We start from the raw sequence: 22112 nt of genomic DNA on the forward strand, positions 1-22112 counted from the left end.
ATAAAGAATAGTGAGCAATATGAACATTGGTATTTCTTGCTACTAACAATTTCTTGTCCAGTTGTATGGAGGTGATGGAATGTATGCACAATGACTAACGGATAATGCGGTCTTGCAATAGCTAGTTTTCTGTCTGTCACGGGTTGCTCGTGTGGTGATCAGAAAACACACAGTGGATGAACCCCAAACAAATATTGTGCCGGTCCTCCCGCCGAGTAGAAATTGTTATATTTATTTGTTTCTCCTGCTCTCTCCCGTTCTCCACTCCCTGAACACACCAATCTCAAGCAAATGATTTGTGCATCTATATATACAGCTGTGCGGGGATCCAATTACTAATGAATCATTCACTTGAATCCCAGCATTTGAAATTTGCTCAATCTCCATGTCTACATACTAACACACATTTTATCTGCAAGTGAAGTGATTATGCAATCCCTGTGCCTAAATACAAATATACATTTTAAGTCACCCATGCTACATAACCCACACTCCGTGCACCAATACATACACACCACATAAAACATAAAACACAAAAATACGCACACGGGTGGGGCACCCTGCCACTGTGCCACCGGGTGAACAAAAGTCAAACCCACAATTCTGGTCACTGTTTCACTAATACCTTAAATTACTTAATTGAACCAATTTAACCTCCTTCCAGGTCCAATCATTTAATTATTTATTGACACCTATAAAAGAAAAAGGACTCCAAACCTCAAGGAACAGATGACACCAGCAACCCTCAGAATATATGTACAGATCTGGCCAAAAGTTTTGCATTACCCTATAGAATTAACAAATTTTGCTTCATAAAGTTGAGTGAAACCTGGTGAATAATGTAACGTTAACATATTGAATCGCATATAATTGAAAAATGTAGTTTTCCATATAATTGAAAAAATGTGACATTCTTTGTGACATTGTGACAATCTAACATGAAATACTGCATCACTATTATAGGTTATGGTAGACTTTTGCGATTATCATTTTGTAGTTTCTTTGATTACATGATGTTAAATAAAAGATCAAAATTCATAGTTTAGTTTTTTTTTTTTTTTTTTTTTTTAATTATGTCTCAATCCTAAAATTGTGGGTGATGCAAAACCTGTGTCCATAGTTGTATGTTTAAGTATACATGTCAGAAACGATTTCAAAAGGTTTTTCAGACCCAGGACACCTAGTGCTATGTGTGCAGTGTTTACAACGTGTGTTATTGTGCTATAGGAAGCTGTGGCTTTGGAGGCTGTGTGATCAAAGAAACAGGCTTGTAACCAGCAGGTACCCAGTTCAAATCCCAGCTCAGCCACTGATTCATTATGTGACCCCCCCCCAAGCAAGTCACTTGACCTCCTTGTACTCCATCTTTTGGGTAAAACGTTACTGTAAGTGACTCTGCAGCTGATGCATAGTTTACACACCCTAGTCTCTTATCTTGTAAAGGCTTTGTGATGGTGGTCCACTATGAAAGGTTCTATATAAAATAAAGATTATTATGTTATTGTTATGTGTTTTTGTTGCAGTTTTGTGTTCGAATCGAGAAGAATCCTGGCCTTGGTTTCAGCATCTCAGGAGGAATTAGCGGACAGGGTAACCCATTTAAGCCTTCAGATATGGTAAGACTGCTGGAAACTGTTCTAGACAGTTTAGAACAATTGTTCTCATCATTTTACTGAGGTGGTTGTACTTTTCATGCAGAAAATGACATAACGTTTGTTTGGGGGGATGAAAGCTTTGAGTGGAAAATAAAATAACTAGGTCTCATTGAATTCTTACCATAGAAACAAGTACTGCAAGGACTGCACATCAGTGTAATACACTTCCATTGCTGTTTTGTAATGCTGACGACTAATGTAAGAACAGTTATTAAATTTGATTTTGGTTATTGAACTTGACAATACAGTGGGAAATATCCAGCTCCATTCTAATCGTAACATTGTGTTATACTGTATGTTGTGATCGTTATAGTGCTGTATTAGAAGTATGTTGGTGAAAGATGAGTTTAACACACAATGTAAAAACAATTTGGGTTCAGTTTAACATTACCTGTAGTAGCTTTAAAAGGTATTATGGGCTTTTCTATTTCATTTTTAGCAATAGTCCATGTATACTGTTGCATGAACATAGTTACGGCAATGAAACTATGAACTATGTTGGAGAAATGTCTTGCTAACAAAACCCTTACATGAATGGTCAGGGAATTACTAGTGATATTGGTGAGCATGTGAATTTGAAATATTTCAGATATAGTGTTGCTGCTGACATGTAAACACTCTGTTCTGAATATATAATTCATAACACTGTAGTATCCAGAATCACAAAGAAATGGACTCTACAACTTGTAAAAGCCTTGATTAAGAAATGCATTTAGAAAGTCATGCTGAAAAAACAAGCAAACAACCATTTTAAAGGTTTCAGTGATGTCTAATGACTGCTTAGAAAAGCATTACATTCAACTGAAAATTTTTTCAGACAGTCTTCATTCTTTATATACTTTTTCAACATTATAATGTTTAGGTTTCCCTTATCACTGGCACTGTATATCAAAGCCTGTCAAATTAGACAGTTGTGTCTTTGTACTTCACAGTGTCCATGGGGAACAGGGCACTTTGAGGCCCTTCCTACAGAAATCAATAATAGTTTTAATATTCAGTGGACATGATCAAGGGCTGTGTAGAGGACAAGACCTCATGAATTTGATTAGGAGGTATGTATTAAGAGATGAGTTAGGAGATTCCCCTTGTCTCGCGGAAAGCCGCCCTCACAGAGATGAGACCAAACCAATCTGTCTCCAAGGCTGGGAAGCAACCAATACTTCCCCCAAGGGGGATCTAGAGCTGGGGGTTCCCCTTCTGGCATGAACCTTCCACTGTGGAGGATGAAGTCAGCTGCCGCTGGGCTTCAAAAGTTGGGAAGTGAGCTTCACTTTGCTCCCAGAGGGGGACCGTTCCAGAGGTGGAGAGGCAGACTAGATGAGGAAACTAGTGGGGGAGGAGGGGAGGTCTTATGGCTTGAGTTTAAGTAGGGGTTTAGCAGATGTTATTGGTAAGAAGTAACTAAGAGGGGAGGATCCCTTGTATCATGCCCTTGTATCGTTGCTACGGCGTCAGTAAATTAGTGAAAAAAAAAACTAGAAACTGGAGCTCTGACAGAAATTTGGTCAGACAACAAAATCCAAGCCAAACTGGATTGGTAAAATATATTCAGTGTTTTATAAATTACTTTGTTTATTGCCGACAGTAGGACAACAGTGCATCCCTTTGCTCACAGATAAGTGTGAACAGCAAGCACATTGACCCACTGACCCAGTGTGAATGCAGCCTAAGAATACTAGTGCCAAGAGACTTAGTCAGGAATTGAATACCAATAAATTGGGAGATAAAAGTGATTGTATCTAACAAAATAATTCCATAAACATGTTATAGTAAATATGTATTTGTATTTTAAAACTTGATGGGCCATATTTTCAAAGCATTTACTCCAGTCTTTAATCTCCTGTTTTTTGACAGATACAAATTCTACATTAGTGCACAAAACTGACAAGCAAACAACTTGAGTGCTTCAGAGGCCTTTGATTTAATTACTTAGATATTTCATGCTTGTTCGTTAAAGACTAAAGTAAACTCTTTGAAAACATGGTCTGATATCTGTTATGGAACTTGATGAAAGAAAGCTGTCTGCAATAACATTTAAATATATATATATATATATATATATATATATATATATATATATATATTTTTCAAAACTGCACATTTGAGACCTAAAGTAGCTAATTGAAGTGCAAAACAGGCTCATGTTATGGACTTATCTTAGAGAACATTTTTGGATGGGTTGGTATGTTCACCGACGGCTGTGCTCCAGGACAGTGTCAAAGTCGAATATCTTTCTTCTCTGGGTGTCGGAGCCTATATAGCACATGCTCAGATAAAGCAGACAAGTTCTGTAATTTCAAGTATTATTGGAAAGATATTTTTTTAACTGAGACGATTATGAGGCCTTAAGTTCATTTTAACAAATGTTCTTTCTTTTTTTCCAGGCGGCCTTGATTATTGATTGTTGATATTGATTGACTTTTTCATCTCTATTACCTTTAAGCGTTAGGTTTCTGTTGTCTTGTTGGGTATCAAAGCCTGCCAAATTGAACTGGCAGGTCTTTGTACTGCACAGTGTGCCTTGTGGGGATTTAGGCACTGTGGATATAAAAGTGGCCCCTTTAGTACCTATTTACCTAGGTTAATCTGTATGTTGCCTCTGTAGAAATAATTATGATGAAATTTGGTAAGGACATCCTTCACACAAATCTTAATCTGGGGATACAAGGAGGTACCTGTTTATCTTTGACTTGTCCCCACCTTATTATGCCTTTAGATAGCCAAAGTAAAGCCTATAATCTTCCAAAACACTCTCCCATTTCTATTAATTTTCTTGTTTTAATTAACTTGAATTGGTTCATTCATTTTGTATGTATTCATTAATTGGGCAGACTAAGTCTTTTATAAAGGAGGAGGGTAGAATATTTGGCCCAAAGTTGGTGTGAAAAAAACATTTCAAAGTGTAAGGATATGAACAGTGCAATTAACAAAATAGCATCTCCATTTTGATGAAATTAAAATAACAAAAATATGATTTTTGGTTGTACTCCTTTGAACAAAAGTTAAAGCCAAGTTTCAAGTAGAAAATATACCACGATTAATAGATCAAACTTTATGTAAAATACCATAAATATAATTTTCAATGCACATAGTTACGAGTATCTTGTTGATGTGTAAGTGATCATGATCTAACAAGCTCTCCCTGCTCTCCACTTCTCGATGACTTCCCCCTTCAAGATCAGCCTATCTGTACTCTTCGCTGGGTCTAGCCTTTTCCTGGATCACTGCTGCATTGTAGTCTACAGTTTAGCAATGATGAGGCCATCATCCTGGGAACAGTACTGTACTCCGAGTGTGCATCGTCTAACTGTAGCTTTCTTATGTGGTCTTTTTGTTTTGTCACTTCACGCTTTGAAATAAAAGTTATTATTCTTTATAAAATAAAGTCTTAATAACTTTTCAAAAGAGGATCGATTTCTGCATATGCTGAAATAATTGTTCTTTGTTTTTTAAGACTGGTCCCCATTAACCTCATAACATTTTACTTGTTTTCAGCTGATCTTTAATTTGCAACAAATAATAAGAATGTTCTGTATTTAATGTCAATCTAACATCTGTTTGTCTGTGTGTGTGTGTGTGTGAGTTGTCTGTAATGATATTTGTATTATTGAATTTATGATCTATATCTTGAAATTATATACAAACTAGGTATGCTTGATCGAGGCAAGATTTAGAGGATCTGCTTGTATAATTTAACAGAATACAAAGATTTTACCAAGTTTTATATAGTAAATTGAGTCATCTCAATGTTATGTAGTGCTTCAACTGCTACTAGTACTCTACCATGTTCCATTACCGAAAATGTACTGTGGTGCAAGAAAGGTTGGGGTTGCCAACTGACAAACAGTATTTCCAGATACCTTTGGGCCGGACCAAATCAAAGTTAGCACTTAGCAAACGAGGATGTGAAAGCATTTACGGACTTAAAACATAAGAAAAATTCAAAGCGAAATCTCGCGGAACCAAAACAAGCCCTTTTCACTCTTCAAAAAGCAGCTATCGCTTGTTGACTACAAGTGGGTTGAGAAGGGGGAGTGATGTTCTATCGCCTGACCAAATCTACTCAGTTCCAGCTATAAATCACACCACAAGACTTTCGCAGGACTGGATTTTATAGTCAACTTCGAAGTTGTCGAAAGCTATCGCGTATGAAGCAAATAGAAAAAAAAAAACAACACTAAACATCCTGATATTTGCAATAATTTTAAATTTTAAATTAATAATTTACAGTATCAAATATTATTATATGTAGTAATCATATTATTATCATAATATATGTTGTGTTTGTCACACCCTTAAACAAAACATACACAAGACCATTTTCTTCTTTAGCCTGCAATTTATTTATTTATTTTTTTGCCACAGTTTGAGTTAAATGTTTAATAAATAAATATGTATTATTTCTTTAATACGTACAAACAATAAACTATTTTCTACGCACAGAGAGCTTTGCGTGGAGCAGTGTCTCTTTCAGTGATGGTAAAGCTTTTTAGAGATATTTTCTTTTATTTCTTATCTTTGTAGTAAGCTTGACTGCGGTGCATTTTTATTTTTAAGTCTGTGGACATACTCACACGTTATTTGTGACGTCACCTCCTTCTGTTCAAATGATTCATTTCTTAAAGGCACAATGCTCCATTACATTGAACTTTGATCAAACTCAGGGCTAGCAAATGTAAACAAACTAGAATGCTAATAAAGAATCTAGAATGTTTTAACCACTTAAAGATGTTAAGTTTTACTTTTTACATTTGGTTACTGTTGTACAGTACTTTAACATGTAGGCCTACACAGAAACATTACAGTAAGCCCAACTTCTTGGCAGGTAAGAACAAGCCCACCGTTCCAGTAGAGGAGAGCACACATTTTATTTTGGCTTTACCGTGTCAGCATGGCAAGCGGTCACCTCGAAACCTATAAATCTGTGTAGATAACAAAATTACGTAATACCTATAATGATATAACTGTCATCTCAGAAGCATCAAGATTAAGTCTTAAATTTGCTTTGTGTTTACGACAAGAAATAATAATAATAATAATAATAATAATAATAATAATAATAATAATAATAATAATAATAATAATAAAACTACCCGTCCATTTAAAAAAAATTAAAAATCTGCAGTAGACTTTCATGGCACTGGATAGCATATGTACCAGTACCGATCCTGATTACCTACTATACAGCCTTGTGCACAACAGGGCTCTGGGCAGCACCGTGCAAGTCGGGTATTGGGTTCCCACCTCTGATTTACAAAAAACGAGACACCAGTCAGTTCATACAAAAAACACAAAAATCATATATTTTGATGACATTTAAAGTTCCAGGAAGTCTTACAGATTTCCCAGGACAGCTGCCTCAAAAAGAGAACAATCCAGGCAAAAACAGAATGGGTGTCAACCCTAGTCAGTTATGAGGATACTGGTATTGATTGCATGGGGCTGACAATAGGCCAGGGCATGGTATGGATTTTTACAAAAATCATGAAAACAATGTGGCACGCTTTCAGAACAGTGACGGAACAATGCAGCACGATGCTGCAGACGTCGTGGAAACAAGGTAATTGACAAGTGTGTGACTTTTCGCATGTTACTGTCTTGTTTCCACCCCTTCAAAATGTCACAAATACCAGCTGGGGTTTGATCAACAGCTGTTTTCATGTTGCTTTCGGCGGTCCCTTCTACTCCTGCGAAACTTCTCTCCCCCTCTTTCGTGGATTGGAAATGGCTAGTTTTGGTTTCGGGATAAAGCAAGTGCGATATAGAAACTAGCAATATTATCACATAAATACTCCTTTGCAAGAGCGGTCAGGGTTTGATTTGGTCCGGCCCTTTGTGTCTGTTATAATTGTACCCCTTTGACAAAAACATTAACAGCTAATCAAAAGCACTGTTAGAGTATTGGAGTAGTAACCAACCAATGGTTAGTTGTAATCTACTGTAATCAAAAATTGAATTCCCTTTTGCGATTCAGCCAATACAAAACTGTTTTGTTACACTTTTTTTATTATTATTTTTTTTTTTTTTTTAATAAAATGTAAATTAGTAACAATGCATTGCTTTGGTAGTATTTGTTTTTAAAAATGGCAACTTTTTTCATAATTGTCCTCATGTGTCAAATAGTGTGTATGTGACTCATCTGTCAGTTTGTTAAACAGTTCTGTACATCCGAAAGGATGCACGACACCACACTGTTTAGAATACACAAAAAAAAAAAAAACACTGAAAGGCAAAGATTCTAGACAATCTTTACCATGTGGTTCCTAACCTCATATCACTTCTGACTTATAGGGTATCTTTGTTACTAGGGTACAGCCTGACGGAGCGGCCTGCAATGTCTTACAACCTGGGGATAAGATTCTAAAGGTAAGGGGACAGTTATTTTCTTTTCTTGCATTTTTCTTGCTGTTTAAAACATTGCGCTTGTACTGTGCTTTTAAAAGCGTAGCATGAGGCAACTCTTAAGGATGTTAGTTACTAACCCCTTCTTGCATGGTTTTTCCTTGCAAATTATTATACAAGCATACTGATTTTTGTATCACATCTTATTTGTGATGCGATTGCTTCTTGTCAATCCGTCCTATATGTGATCTGTCTGTTTCGGCTGATAAATAATACATCCAAAGTATTTCTCTGGAAATACGTTGAACATTAACAAGTCTTTCTTAAGATCTAATGGAAATATTAGCTCGGCAAAATGTGAATAATAAGGTAATGTCTGAACCTTAATATTAGACATTGATCACTCACAGACACCAGATCATTATCTTTACAAAATTAGGTATTTTCTAGTATATATTTTAATGAATTACTAACGAACCATGTCATGAAAAAAAGATAACATTGATATAAATATTAAAAGAAATAACTCAAAATAAAAAGAACTAGCTTTAACCAATCAAATCCAGTTAATTTAAAAAGGACTACAGACAATTTTGTCACCTTTAGGGCATTGGAGATTTACAGTTCCGTAAGCCACATTTGAGAGAGCAGCACTACAACAAACAAGAAGCAGCACAGTTGTATTGTGGCGTGTACATAGTTTGACTTGTCTTGAGTGTTGTGTTGCTTTGACCGTGCGAAATTAGATTTCCCTTGATCAAAACATTTCTGCTCTCTCCACAGACACAGTATTTACTGAGGGACGGCCTGTCGAGGCATCACTTATTTTTGCTTTTTCCTTTTCAGCATGTATTTTCCCCTCCTTTACCACTGAAAAATCAGTTTGCATTTAACTTTCCTTATGTCTAGTTACAAGTTTAAGGAGAAGCTTCAGAATAATACAAGAAATAAAGAGGCATGTCAGAAGTAAATAGGGCGCATCCTCCACTCCACGCGGAGCGCTGATGATGCACCACAATCTACAGACACAGTGTTCTGCAAAGACAGAGTCCTTCAATCAACACCTGGGTGTATCTGGCTGCTGACCACTCATGACCCTGGGGGGTCTGTTTACTTTTGACATGTATCTGTATAGCAGATTATAGGCACCAAGTGTTTTAAACGTGAGTCTTCTATTGGTTCTCCATGTTTTCAACTTCACTGGCTCTAAATGTGACTTTTACTGTACCGATGATGACGAAGAGATGGCAAATGAGAATTGGTGCTCTATTCAGCCCTGTATGAGGTGCTGGTTTTTCACTATTAAGGCTATACGGTTTGTGCTAGAGAACCAGGAAAGGGAGGAATCTGTGTAATTAAAAATATTACATGTGCTAAGAAAGTGGACGTTCTTGCTAGGAGGCAAACCAGTTTTCTAGGTGAGCCCAGCAGGGTGGTGTAAAGGAAACATGAAGGCTACAGTCACAGACATTAAGCAAGTGTGACTGCTGAGTTATTTTAGCTGCAGTTTCGATACTACGTGCAAGGATGTTGTTAGGGGGCTCAAAAAGCTTCCCCTTTAGGGTGCTCCCAGAATTCCTCTGATCCCATTCGATAATTCTGCATTGACAGTAATGATGCATCTCCATTCTTGCATTACAGGCGAATGGACATAGTTTTTCACACCTGGAACATGAAGAGGCTGTGTCTTTGCTGAAGAGTTTCCCGAAAACAGTGGACCTGGTAATCTTGAGGGAGAATCCATCTTAAATATTTTTATACTACGCTGGTAACCCAATCGGAAAGGACATACAAAAATATATAGATACTGATTTATATCTAGGAATAGTCACATTTGCCAATTGCTGGACCAATGGCAAATATTAGTGCCAAATGTATAATAGGTTACATATCTTATAGTATTATTATCATGAATATTAAGAAGAAAAGAGTTGTCTGTTTAAAATGTGTTGTTGTAATTGCAATTCAGTTATATCTTTCAGCCAGAGGCTGTAGATTGGTGCCAATATGTATTTTCTTTTCTTTTTTTATGCATTTATTTTTTATTTATTGATTTCCATTAGTAGGTTTTTCTTTGAAGATATTGAGAGCACTAAAGCATACAAGCTCTTTAGGAATTACATTTGCCATTAACACTGCCTCAAGTTTGTATATGCCTTTTGTAAATATATATTTAAAAAGAAAAACTTAACATTGTCTAGACAGATTCTGTGTGAAGAAACAAAAGAATGTATGCTATATATATATATATAATATATATCTATATATTTATATATATATATATAGTATGGAATTTTTAAAATGCCCTGCAAATTATATTTAAAAAAAAAAAAAAAAAAAAAAAAAAAAAATTTAGAACTCGTTATATACATTTTTAATTGCTTTGTATTGTTTCTGGCATCTTCCAGCTTTCTCATTATATATGTATAAAATGGATGGCAGTGTTTGATGTGACTGAGTGTGTGCTGCCATGACAGTAATGTTGTGGCTTAAGAACAATTATCCCATCTGCACTGTAAGCACATTACATTGCAAGGCTTCCCAACAGACACATTTCTTTCCTCTGCACTAGTCATCTAAAGACGCCATGAAGTAAACCAAAGCAGTGGTAAGTGCATGCTACAGTGCCACCTACTGGTGTAAGGACTGGCTCTTCCTTGCAGGACTGTAGTGCAATACTGTATGTGAATAATACAGTGCACTGATACATAGCTTACCTACAGTTAAATCGAAAAGTTCAGCTAAACTTACAACATGGCTTTCAAGGGTCAATTTAAGAAAAAAGAATGCAAAATGTTTTTAAATTGTATAAAATACAAGATAAACCATGTTCATTTTGAGGTTGGAGATGACATTATTTGAGGATGTTGTGGATGTCACAAAAGAATAAGTAAGGAGAGGATCTGAACTTAGGCGTTAAGTAAATGTGCACTAAGTCAGAATAACATCCTTCCAAAGCAGAACCTGCTTCTCTGGATCTGTTTTAAATAGAAGGATCAGCGATCTTAAAATCAAAAATCTTCACTAAATACAGTCTCGCTGCCTTTCTTACTGTTATTGAAAAACACACACTGCAGCTGCTGGGTTGTGTCAGATTTTTTTTTTGTAAAAATCTCATCTCACCCTCTGGTTTCGTTAATGGTAACATTGTAGAAATCTAACATGCCATGGCCCAACTGAAAATATTTGATTTCTTTACTCTTGAGGTCATGGCTAACTTGGAAAATACTTTTTAGGTTTGCTTTCTAAGCAGTATAATATCTTAGAGTATGTTATTTTGTTATCAGTATGCCCAGAATATGAGTGAGTGTTCATTATGGGATTTGACCACACCTGCATGTAACAATTGGAGGTTGTGTATTGGGGTTATACAATATTAAGGAAACCTCTAGTTTACACTGTTTGCCTGTATTGGAGAATTGGCGACTATAGACAGGTGGTCTTTCTATACCGGTGGACTTTAATACAAATGTACTATTTTGATTTTGAAGCATTTTATAATGGACGTGGCTCTGAATGTGTGCTGACACAAAAGGTCCAAAATTACTAAAACTCACTACAGTGGTTCTGCTATTCCAGTTTCCCATAGCACTGGCCCCTGAGTACTATACTTCCAGTCAACCCTGATTACACATAATTAAAAGTACACACACAGTCCCGGGAAGAAAGAAGGGGGGACAAAATAAGCAGCAGCTGATTAAAGCACTTCAGAACCTTGCAAGGTTAAGGTAGGAAGCCCGGTGATTCTTACCTAGGCAGAGTGCAGCCAAGTATCAATTTCTTTTAGCAATGTATTTACGAAGACATAAAACCTTTGTGTTTTAGGGAAAAAATAAATAAATTAAAATAAATAAATTTTGTAACCTTAGTGCACAAAGGCTTTAAGTATTTTTTTAATAGCATTTACTTTCACAACAAATCCAGTGTGTGGCGTTAAGATGTAATCGTGACAAGTGTGAGAAGCTAAATGAATAGAATGTAAATGACTAAATCTGAAAGGCCAGACTTGCTTAGTAATAAGTGAAAAAGAAAGTGACTGTTCATCCCATTATTACAGTATGCTATTTAAACTTCAAACGAGGACATTTTAATTCAAGTTTTGAAACATCGGGGAATGGGCATTTTAAATGTAGCACATTTTTGAGGGAATCCCCTTTTAGCATGTTATTTTAAAAGTATACCATTGCATATCAAGAAAGGTATTTTTAAAAAATAAATTTACTTTGCGCTTTCTTGACAGTTATAAATGTTTAAGTTAACTTTTCTTCATATTTCAGTAATAAAGCGGTTTTCAATATGCAAATGAAAGTCAATATTGTAACAGTCAGTGCCATATGAATTGCTGTCAAATATGTATAGACAAAAAAACCCCCAAGAAACACCTTATATAGAATGTTCTACTACTTTAAAAAAAACAAAAACAAATGTAGCATTCGAGACATTTTTGAGCAAATCTAAGCAGTTACAATTTCTAGACCTATGAAATGATCTAATAAATGCGTTCCTAGCTTTGCCAGCTACAAGTACAGGTGCTGTGTTGCAATTTTGCCAAACAGAAGTTTGGATAAGAGCATAAAAAATAGGAAGCTACACATTGTAAAATACTGCTACAGCGAATAAAAAGTACTATAGAAAACTTTGATAATATAATTTTTTCTACCAACTGTTTTCAGGTAATTGACTTTCTAATGCATTGGTATACTTAGCTTTGCGCAAATTCTGCTGTTTTATAGTGAATCCAAGAGTATAAGGAAGAGATAAGCATTCAGGATAATGAGTTGGACAACTGACTTATAAAATTAATTTCTACAGTAATTGTGAATTTGTGTCATTAAAACACATATTCGTTGTCTTATTATATATATATATCTATATATATATATATATTATATATACTATATATATATATAAAAATATATCTGTAAAAAAACAAAACATTGGTCATTTTTTGTATGTGTTTAAAAGACAGCTAAATATAATACAGCTAATATATGGTACTTTTCAGTCTAATTGCAGTATTGATGTAAATAATTGTGAATGAAGACACATTTAAATAATTTATTCATATAAATTGTGAATGTATTCCAAGCTTCTGCAGTATGAAGACTTCTGCAGTATGCTGCTTCATTTTTTGTGCAAAAAGTAATTAATGAAGATATTCAGTTTAGGTTGACAAATTTTGTGAGAATTTATTATCATGTTTCTTGATTTGCACATGCAAGTTTAATCCTTTGAGTTTTATTTATGTATTGACACTAAGATATGTAATTGATAAAGTATATTCTATGTCTAGAATGCATTTCGCAGATGCTACCTGTATATATTTAAAAGAAATTTTACTAAATAAACAAAAATAACTAAAACTAAATGCTGTGCAGTGTATAACAGGGCAATTTTCGGCTTTGGAAGTACAATTTTTTCAGTATTTAAGAAGTGTTTTGAATAATGTATGAAAGTCTCTTTATTGTACAAACAATAAAATGTCACTTTATTGTTAAAATGCTTTGGGAGTTTTTGTCTCATAACTGCATAGTTAGTAAAGACCAAAGCCAACCATCACAAAACATGTCTCCCATATACTTGCATAATTGAAGCCTGGGCTATTAAGAACTGCTTGGTCTGACACATAGCTAAACCCGTACCATTGATCTTAAACACAAAACTCTATTTTGACCTGGTGTTATCTTTTTAAAGCACACAAGGCTGTGTCGCAGTGCTCTCAAAATATGTATAGTCTACTCAAAGTGACTGCAAAAACATTATATATATATATATATATAGAGAGAGAGAGAGAGAGAGAGAGAGAGAGAGAGAGAGAGAGAGGGAGGAGGGAGGGAGGACCTCCAAAATTATTGGCACCCTTGATGAAGTTAAGCAAAAAAGGCTGTATAAAATAAACAACCCAGGTAATGAGCTATATTTTATGCTCAAAAATATGGGAAAACTATATTCTTTTATACTAATACAATTGTTCAGAAAAAACATTTATTTTTAACAAGTAATAATTTTTTTCTCAAAAATTATTGACACCCTGAAAGATTCTTATAAATAAGATCAAACAAATCAAAATTAAATCTACATTAACATTCTACTTTTTAAGTACATCTCAGAATTAAGGAACTGTATTGTGGCCTTACATGGCTTCCTGTTTCACTGGGGTATAAAAATGAGGTAACACGCATGTAAAATCCATTTGTCATCCATCACCATTGCGTACATTTTAATAAAAATAGTATATGTATATGTATATATATATATATCATATATATAGATATATATATATATATATATATATATATACACTACAACTGGAATCGGTAACTAATTTGTAACTATTTTTTTTGTAAATGATTCGTTTATAGTGGTATGTACCTCCCGTACACTAAATAATATATTTCCTTGTATTGAACTTGTTTACATTTTTTTGTTTAAAAGGACAAATTATCTATGTATATATAATAAGCATTAAATATGTAATGTAATATATATCTATTGCAAACGGACTGCCTAAAACATGTATTTGTAATATATAGATATTGCCTGAGGGGATTCTTGTAAAGTTGCTTTAGTTGCTTGCAAAGGAGGCTGGGGCTTGGGATTCTTTGCGTTGAAACTTATTATTTGTGGATTATTGTAAATATTTGATTAATGTTTTTGTGATAATTGCACAAGCTATTGTCTTACATGTTTATTGTTCATTTGGGAGTATTTCTGTGATCTGTTATTAAATCAGTGAAAATCACCTGTGTGTGTGTGTGTGTGTGTGTGTGTGTGTGTGTGTGTGTGTGTGTGTGTGTGTGTGTGTGTGTGTGTGTGTGTGTGTGTGAAACACCTCTGGTGTTTTAAAAAGAGCTCAAGTTGTTGCTTCCTTTATGAATCCATAAAGGTGATTTTAAGTGCTCTGCTCGGCTGCAATATTGTTTGTTTTTTATTGTGTCGAACATGAGTACATGTATTAAATTCAATATTTCAAAATGTGTACATCATGTATTTCAAAAGAATTTTATATTTCTCTGTATATTTACTTTATATTTTAGAAGCATTAAAGATCTATTTAACATATACACACACACACACACACACACACACACATATATATATATATATATAATATATATATATATATATATATATATATATATATATAAATCATAAAGGGGTATATAGTATAAAAATAGTATAAATGTTTTTCCCGGGTTAAAACCACATATTTGTTACATTTTTTATAGAACTATAATATATATTAAATCTTTTGATTATATAAGATAAATTAAGTTTTTGCTTACTACAACTACAAACCCTTTTATATTCTAGTATGTGTAAATAATATATACTTTTTATATAAAAACAACGGCATACCTTTCATCTACCCAAAAAGGTATATGAAGTAACTCTGGAGACAAACCAAGTGACGATGACTTTGTACTAGGTGGTGCTGCTATTACGACTCTGACCACTGTGATGATACGATGTTGACCTTGACCGTGTCTGACCCACGACGACTGACGACCCACTGGCAAGACTGGTGCTGCTACTGCTGGTACTGGTAAGACTGATGCTGCCACTGCTGGAACTGGTAAGACTGGTTCTGACACTGCTGGGACTGGTAAGATTGCCGATACTAGTGCAAGAATGCTGAGACTGTATGATGCCACGATTAAAAAGACTGATTAGAAGGCTTTACTTTAAATAGTTTGCCAATCCTCCAGTGGCCTTATCAATCGAAACGCTGTAACACTTCCTCCTGGGACATATGTCTCTGGGGACACAGAGCATGGCATGGCCATTCAGTCTATTTTTACCTTTCTGCTGCAAGACCAATCAAACATATCAAAATGATGCACTCAGTTAAACTCTTGTCATGAACAGGGACCCTAGGAATCTGTTTGCTACTGAAAACACGGATTGTCCATATGCTGTCGGAGAATTTTTTGTTTTACACTTGGGGCTCGGCAAAAAGCATGTAGCTTTTTTGTTTTTTTGTTTGATAACCAAACCAATACACTTATCATATATAAACCATCAACACAGACAACATTGCTTTAAATTTACTTAAATATACTTTAAACTGCTTCTGGTGTACAGAGGTCAAAGTTGAAAGAGACGCGCTGTCACACTCATGCTAGAACATAGCTGCAGTTTACTTCTCTATCCAGTGCGCTGTTACCATTGAACAAGCTGTTTAAAGATAGTGAAAATTATTTAAAAAATGTTTTAAAAATCATCAATATTAAAACAGTACTTTCTTGCAGTTTTTGCTCTAACAAAAACATTAGGAAAATAACTATTTATTTATTTATTTTAACTTTTGTTGCCAAACAGTGGTTCCCTTTCAATTCAAAGATGACTGCCAATTTGCATACTTTTGGGATACGCCTGCTTGTCAGGTATTTGCTGAGCATTTTATATCAGCTGCCGATAGGCCCTCCGTGGAGTGACGTCCTCGGTCCCGCCTCACCGAGGTAATAAATAGTCATTGAGCGGAGATCTCAGCCTCTTGCCTTTCACAGACAAATCAGTGTAAATCATTGAGTATTACAGGTAAATCAATGGGTATTACTCTAACCCTTTTTTCCAGTTGTGATTGACTTTTTAGAGCTCCTTCTTTGAGTTTTTGTGAGTTCCCTTGCAATTATTTGCTGGAAGTAAGCTTGCCACTTCCCAGTAAGCAGAAACTTGGCATCTGAAGATTGAGCTAACACATACGCGCAACTACGTTTCGTTTTGAAAAAAAAAAACTTTCTTCATCGGCCTACATCTCTCGGCGATTGCAGCCTGCTTCTAACCTCTGCAGCTTGCTGCACGTTCTTACTATAAGTTCCTCTCCTTCTTGCAAAGAAAAAAAAAAGAACAGGGAACACGACCCTCCAGCCAGTCCAGTCTCGCTCTACAGCCACTGTTGACTCGAGGGATCTGGGCGACCTCAGTATGACCACTTGGTGTGTGCGGTCTACTCAAGGTATTTCTTGGTTCTCAAAAAGGACAATGGCCTTTGCTCCATTCTAGACCCTAGACACCTCAATGGGTTTTTGAGGAAGAGGAGGTTCCACATGGTCACACATCGCCATATCCTACAGTATGTCCCACCGGACAACTAGTTTACAACAGTAGACCTGAAGGACACGTATTTTCATATTCCTGTCTGTCCAGCGCACAGGAAATATCTCTGCTTCACATTTCGAGTTCTCCATGCTGCCACTCGGCCTCTCTTTAGCCCACCGCACATTTTCATAGTGCATGGATGCCATCCTATCTCCCTTGTGGCTGCAAGGGATCAGGGTGATGAATTGCCCGGACAATTAGTTGATTTGTTTCCAGTTCCAGGAAGGAGCAGTGGCCCACACAGCGAATGTGATGGAGCATCTCTCGAGGCTACCTTCAACGATGCAAAAAGCCAGTTAACACCGGTGCAGAGTACGGTCTATCTGGGTCTCCGGCTGGATTCCCTTTCAATGCTATTCGCAACTGCCTGGCCCCGTTTCAACCAGGGTTCATAGTGCAATTAGTGTTGTGCAAGAAACTACTGAGTCTGATGGCTGCAGCATCCTCAGCCATCCAACTGGGGTTACTTCACATGCGCCCGCTTCAAGTGTGGCTCAATGCCTTTCGGCTACACCCTAAGTGCGACTGGCAGTGTCTCGTCTGTGCTGGACAGTGCTACGCTGGTGGAGGCAAGCCCCTCACCTGAGCGAAGGTGAAAGGATCCTGGTCAGCCACTGGCCGTCCCTCCACATAAATGAGCTACAGCCGAGACAGTTCACCTTGCTCTGCAACATTTTTGCCCTGTGCTCCACAATAAACATGTCCTTGTCTGCACGGACAACATGTCAGTGGTTGCGTACATGAACCACCGGGGAGGGCTTCAGTCCCCCGTGTTACACCGCATAGCCCTTGGACTGCTGATCTGGGTACAGAGGCACCTCTTGTCCCTCCGGGCTGTACAACTCCCAGGAGTGATGAACTGCTCTTCAGGGAAGGTCCTCATCTGTCAGAATGGGGACTCCACCCTCAGGTGGTGCAGCGCATTTGGGAATGCATCAGGGAAGCCCAGGTCGACCTGTTTGCCATGACAGAGATGTTCCCTGTAGTTCTTCCTCCACAGCTGCGGGGGTCCACTAGGTGTTGACACCCTATCAGACTATTGGCCTCTGCCAGCTGCTGCAAGACCAGCCCTGGGAGATCCTACTGCCAGGTGAAAGGTGCCCTCTGGCATGCAGAACCAGGTAGACTCCAGCTGTGGGCCTGGCCCCTGAATGGGACCGTTTGTCCGTCCTAGGACTCACTAGTACACTGCAGAACGCTAGGGCTTCTTCCACAAGAGTGTTGTATGCCTATAAGTGGAAATATTTTCAAAACTGGTGCATGGCCAGAGACTATGATCCCATGTTTTACCCTATAGAAGTTATTTTAGTTTCTACAAGATCTACTAGCGGTGGGTAAATCCCCCTCTAAATTGAAAGTGTACTTTCCAGCCATATCTTCCATGTTTCCATCGACTCGGTATCCCCGGGCGTTTATATTATGGTGACCTGTTTTCTAAAGGGTGTTTAGCGGCTGCGACCTACTATAAAGGAGGTCCTCCCTGAATGGAGTTTAGACGTGGTACTGGAGGCTCTCACAAAGGCCCCGTTTGAGCCCATAGATACCATAGAGCTGAAATATCTCTCTTTGAAGACAACCTTTCTGTCAGCTATCACCTCGATAAGTGGGTCAGTGAGCTACAGGCACTGTCCGTGCACAGTTCCTGTATAATAATATCTTTTTTTTTTATATAGCGTCTTTCATAGTGGACCACCATCAAAAAGAACTTTACAGAAGTAGGCTGTGATCATTATATGCAGAGTCACTCACAATAGGACATTGACTTAACATCTCATCTGCAGGATGAAGCAGCGACTGTCCCATTGGAGGAGGAGCAGGAGCAGGAGCAGGAGCGAACGTGTCTGTTTTGTGCAAAGTTTCAATACCCTGGCTGTCAAATTTATGTGCCATGGCTACAGAATCTCCTGAGTGTTTTTTTGCATACTTCAAACGGGATTCAAGGTGGGCTTTCTTGAGTAATGGCTTCCATCTTGCCACCCTACCATACAGGCCACTTGGGATATTGTTGTCACATGCACACTTCGACCAGTCTTGGCCATAAAAGCCTGTAGCCTCTCTGATCAGTCTCCTTCTTGCTCGGTCATCCAGTTTAGAGGGATGGCCTGAGGATCTACCATTGCACAAGAAAAAACACCGATTTATGAAAAAGTATCAGTACCGAACCGTCCGCTAAATAATATACGGGACTACCCGCTGCTCCAGGGTCTGGTTGCAATAACGAGAACAAAAAATGGGATTGGATCCGAATTCACTGGAGTCGGATCATAAACAGACGTTGGATACAATTCTGGAGCTACACACAGCATAACTAAGGAAACTGATCAATGAGAACGAGAAGCGAACATATCTGTTTGGTGCGAAGTTTCAATACCCTGGCTATCAAATTTATATACAGCCTAAGATAACAATAATGTTACAAAGAACTGGCAAATAAAAAATAATATGAAAACATGTTGATTATATGCCACTCTTAAAAATGTAAGTGGGGACATTTAAAAAAAAATATATATTTTTGTTTTTTTCTTTAAAAAATTTACCTAGCTGATTTTTACCGAGGCGGCTATACGCTATGCTCCTGTTAAGTGTTTTCCTCTTATGCCCCATTTTCAAATCAAAATAGTAATTTTCACTGTATACCTATAGCAAAAGCTTACCTACACCTTACCCCGATAATTTCAACATAGGCGCTTGAATGACAGGCACTGTAGCTGGCAAATGAAAGTGCACAGGGTCCAGGTCTTGATGACTGACAGTCATTTAAACAAATGAGAGCATTCTAGCGCTGTTTTAGTCAACAAGATCTGGGACCACTGAGTGACAGCGACATCGCTGACAGAGACATCTAGCCATTCAGAGCAGAATGGAGACAGGACAGACATCAAGTATAAAAACTACATAGACCAAATAGGATTTCTAAGTGATTATTTTTTGGTAAGAAAACATAGCAAGTGGTTTTACATACGTTTATACATAGATACATTTATTTCAGTCGAACTCATATTTTTGGGAAGTTTAATGAGCTTTACCGATTACAAACGAGAAGCAGCAAGCCTAACTAACAGAATGTTTTTTTTTTTTTTTTGTTACTATTTTGTTATAGTTTTACATTATTTTTTACAGTTACTATTAATGGATATGATTTATGTTCATTAATAGAGATGTTCTTTATGATTAGTTAACTAAAAAAAAAAAAAAAACACTGGTTCAAACTTAATTGAAATTTACCCTGCCATCACAGAAGATACGTTACAAGCATCATTCAGGGTACCTCAGGCTTATAATCTCTTTTATTTATTTATTTTAGAAGTCATCCCAGCATAATCACCACAGGACGATGACACCCCCTGGGGAGAAATTAAATTACATGCAAATCCCATCTTAACGTACATTTTTTGTTTTGTTATTTTGGTACAATCGCCTATGGTCCTTAAAAGTTTTGATAAAGGATGATCGACACCAGAATAATAAATGGTAACCATTCCTTATGCTACCTACAGTCCAAATTGTGCTGTGCATGTCCTGAGTGTACTAATGATGCAAATCATAGGATTATTTTAAATAAAAAATCATCCCAAACTCTAAATCAGAATTATAAAGTGAAATGTATCCACTAGTGCCCTCTTCAGTGTACTGTGCCAAAATGTTTATCTACTTTATTTTCTTTTGTTTGACCTTATTAGTAATAACTTTCTAGGTTTTTATTGTGTTACATTTATTTAAATGTCTAAATGTGCAACATGATTTACTACAAAGTGTAATATAAATAGCAAATATATTAAATCATGAAAGATTATGGAGACCAAGGCACCACCTTTTACTCTTACAATTAAATATAAACAATGTATTTTAAGCACCTTACTTTTCTCCAGTATCTCTCTACCACAGGCTTGGTACTTTTGTTTAAAGGGTAGGTACTGGATCGGTCTAATGGATTCCCAAGCTGGGGGGGGCTACTGAAGTTGAAATCTACCAAATTGGAGGCATACATTCTCCCTAAGATTGCAATATACAATATGTAGGTATAGCTTTTCATTTCTGTTACACACAGAACAAACATACTGGTATAAAATGTTCTAAAAATATTGTAAATGCCATATTGTGGAGTGATCTGTGCATTTGGCCATTTTTTATAATAGAAAAGGATTTTTAAACAATAGATATTTGTAACCAAGGTGTCCATTTCTGAAGAATGGCCAACATATGTAAGATAGACACACACACTGTGTGTGTGTGTGTATGTGTAAAAAAAAAATATATATATATATATATATATATATATATATATATATATATATATATATATATATATATATATATATATATAGTGCCTATATAAAGTCTACACCCCCTTGAGCTTTTTTCATTTTGTTGTGTCAGTGCCTCAGAGTTTTATGCATTTTCCCACTTATCTACACACCATACTCCACACTGTTAAGGGGAAAAAACGTTTTTATTGAGAAAAAATTATATAATAAAATAAAAATACAAAACTGAAAGATCATAATTGGAGAAGTCTCCACCCCCGAGTTAAAACTTGGTGGAAGCATCTTTGGCAGCAATTACAGGTGTAAGTCTGCTGGGATAGATCTCTACCAACTTTGCACACCTAGATTTAGCAATATTTGACCATTCTTCTTTACAAAACCGTTCAAGCTCTGTCAAGTTCCTTGGGGAGCGTTGATGGACAGCAATCTTCAAGTCATGCCACAAATTTTCAATTGGATTTAGGTCGGGGCTATGACTGGGCCACTCAAGGACATTTACCTTTTTGTTCCTTAGCCACTCCAGTGTAGCTTTGGCTGTGTGCTTTGAGTCGTTGTCATGCTGAAAGGTGAACTTCCGTCCCAGTTTCAGCTTTCAGCAGCACTTTTTCCTCAAGGACTTCTCTGTACTTTACTCCATTCATTTTCCCTTCTATCCTGACAAGTGCCCCAGTCCCTGCTGCTGAGAAACATCCCCATAACCTGATGCTGCCACCATCATGCTTCACAGTAGGGATGGTGTTCTTGGGGT

At 36.6% G+C, this 22112-nt stretch overlaps 1 protein-coding gene across 10 annotated transcripts in view; it reads left to right on the forward strand.

The window, feature by feature from the left end:
- LOC121327010 (leucine-rich repeat-containing protein 7-like) overlaps positions 1-10132 on the forward strand; it is a 185193-nt gene extending 175061 nt beyond the window's left edge. For 9 of the 10 annotated variants that reach the window (XM_041270756.1, XM_041270759.1, XM_041270757.1 and 6 more), the window contains 3 exons: positions 1524-1616; positions 7947-8021; positions 9639-10132. In XM_041270756.1, coding sequence (XP_041126690.1) covers positions 1524-1616; positions 7947-8021; positions 9639-9746 — 276 coding nt within the window. In that variant the 3' untranslated portion in view covers positions 9747-10132. The remainder of the gene's footprint in view (positions 1-1523; positions 1617-7946; positions 8022-9638) is intronic. The other variant, XM_041270760.1, reaches the window with a different exon arrangement.
- The last annotated feature ends 11980 nt before the right edge of the window (positions 10133-22112 follow it).

This window comes from Polyodon spathula, chromosome 14, assembly GCF_017654505.1.
Source record: "Polyodon spathula isolate WHYD16114869_AA chromosome 14, ASM1765450v1, whole genome shotgun sequence".
NCBI lineage: Eukaryota > Metazoa > Chordata > Actinopteri > Acipenseriformes > Polyodontidae > Polyodon > Polyodon spathula.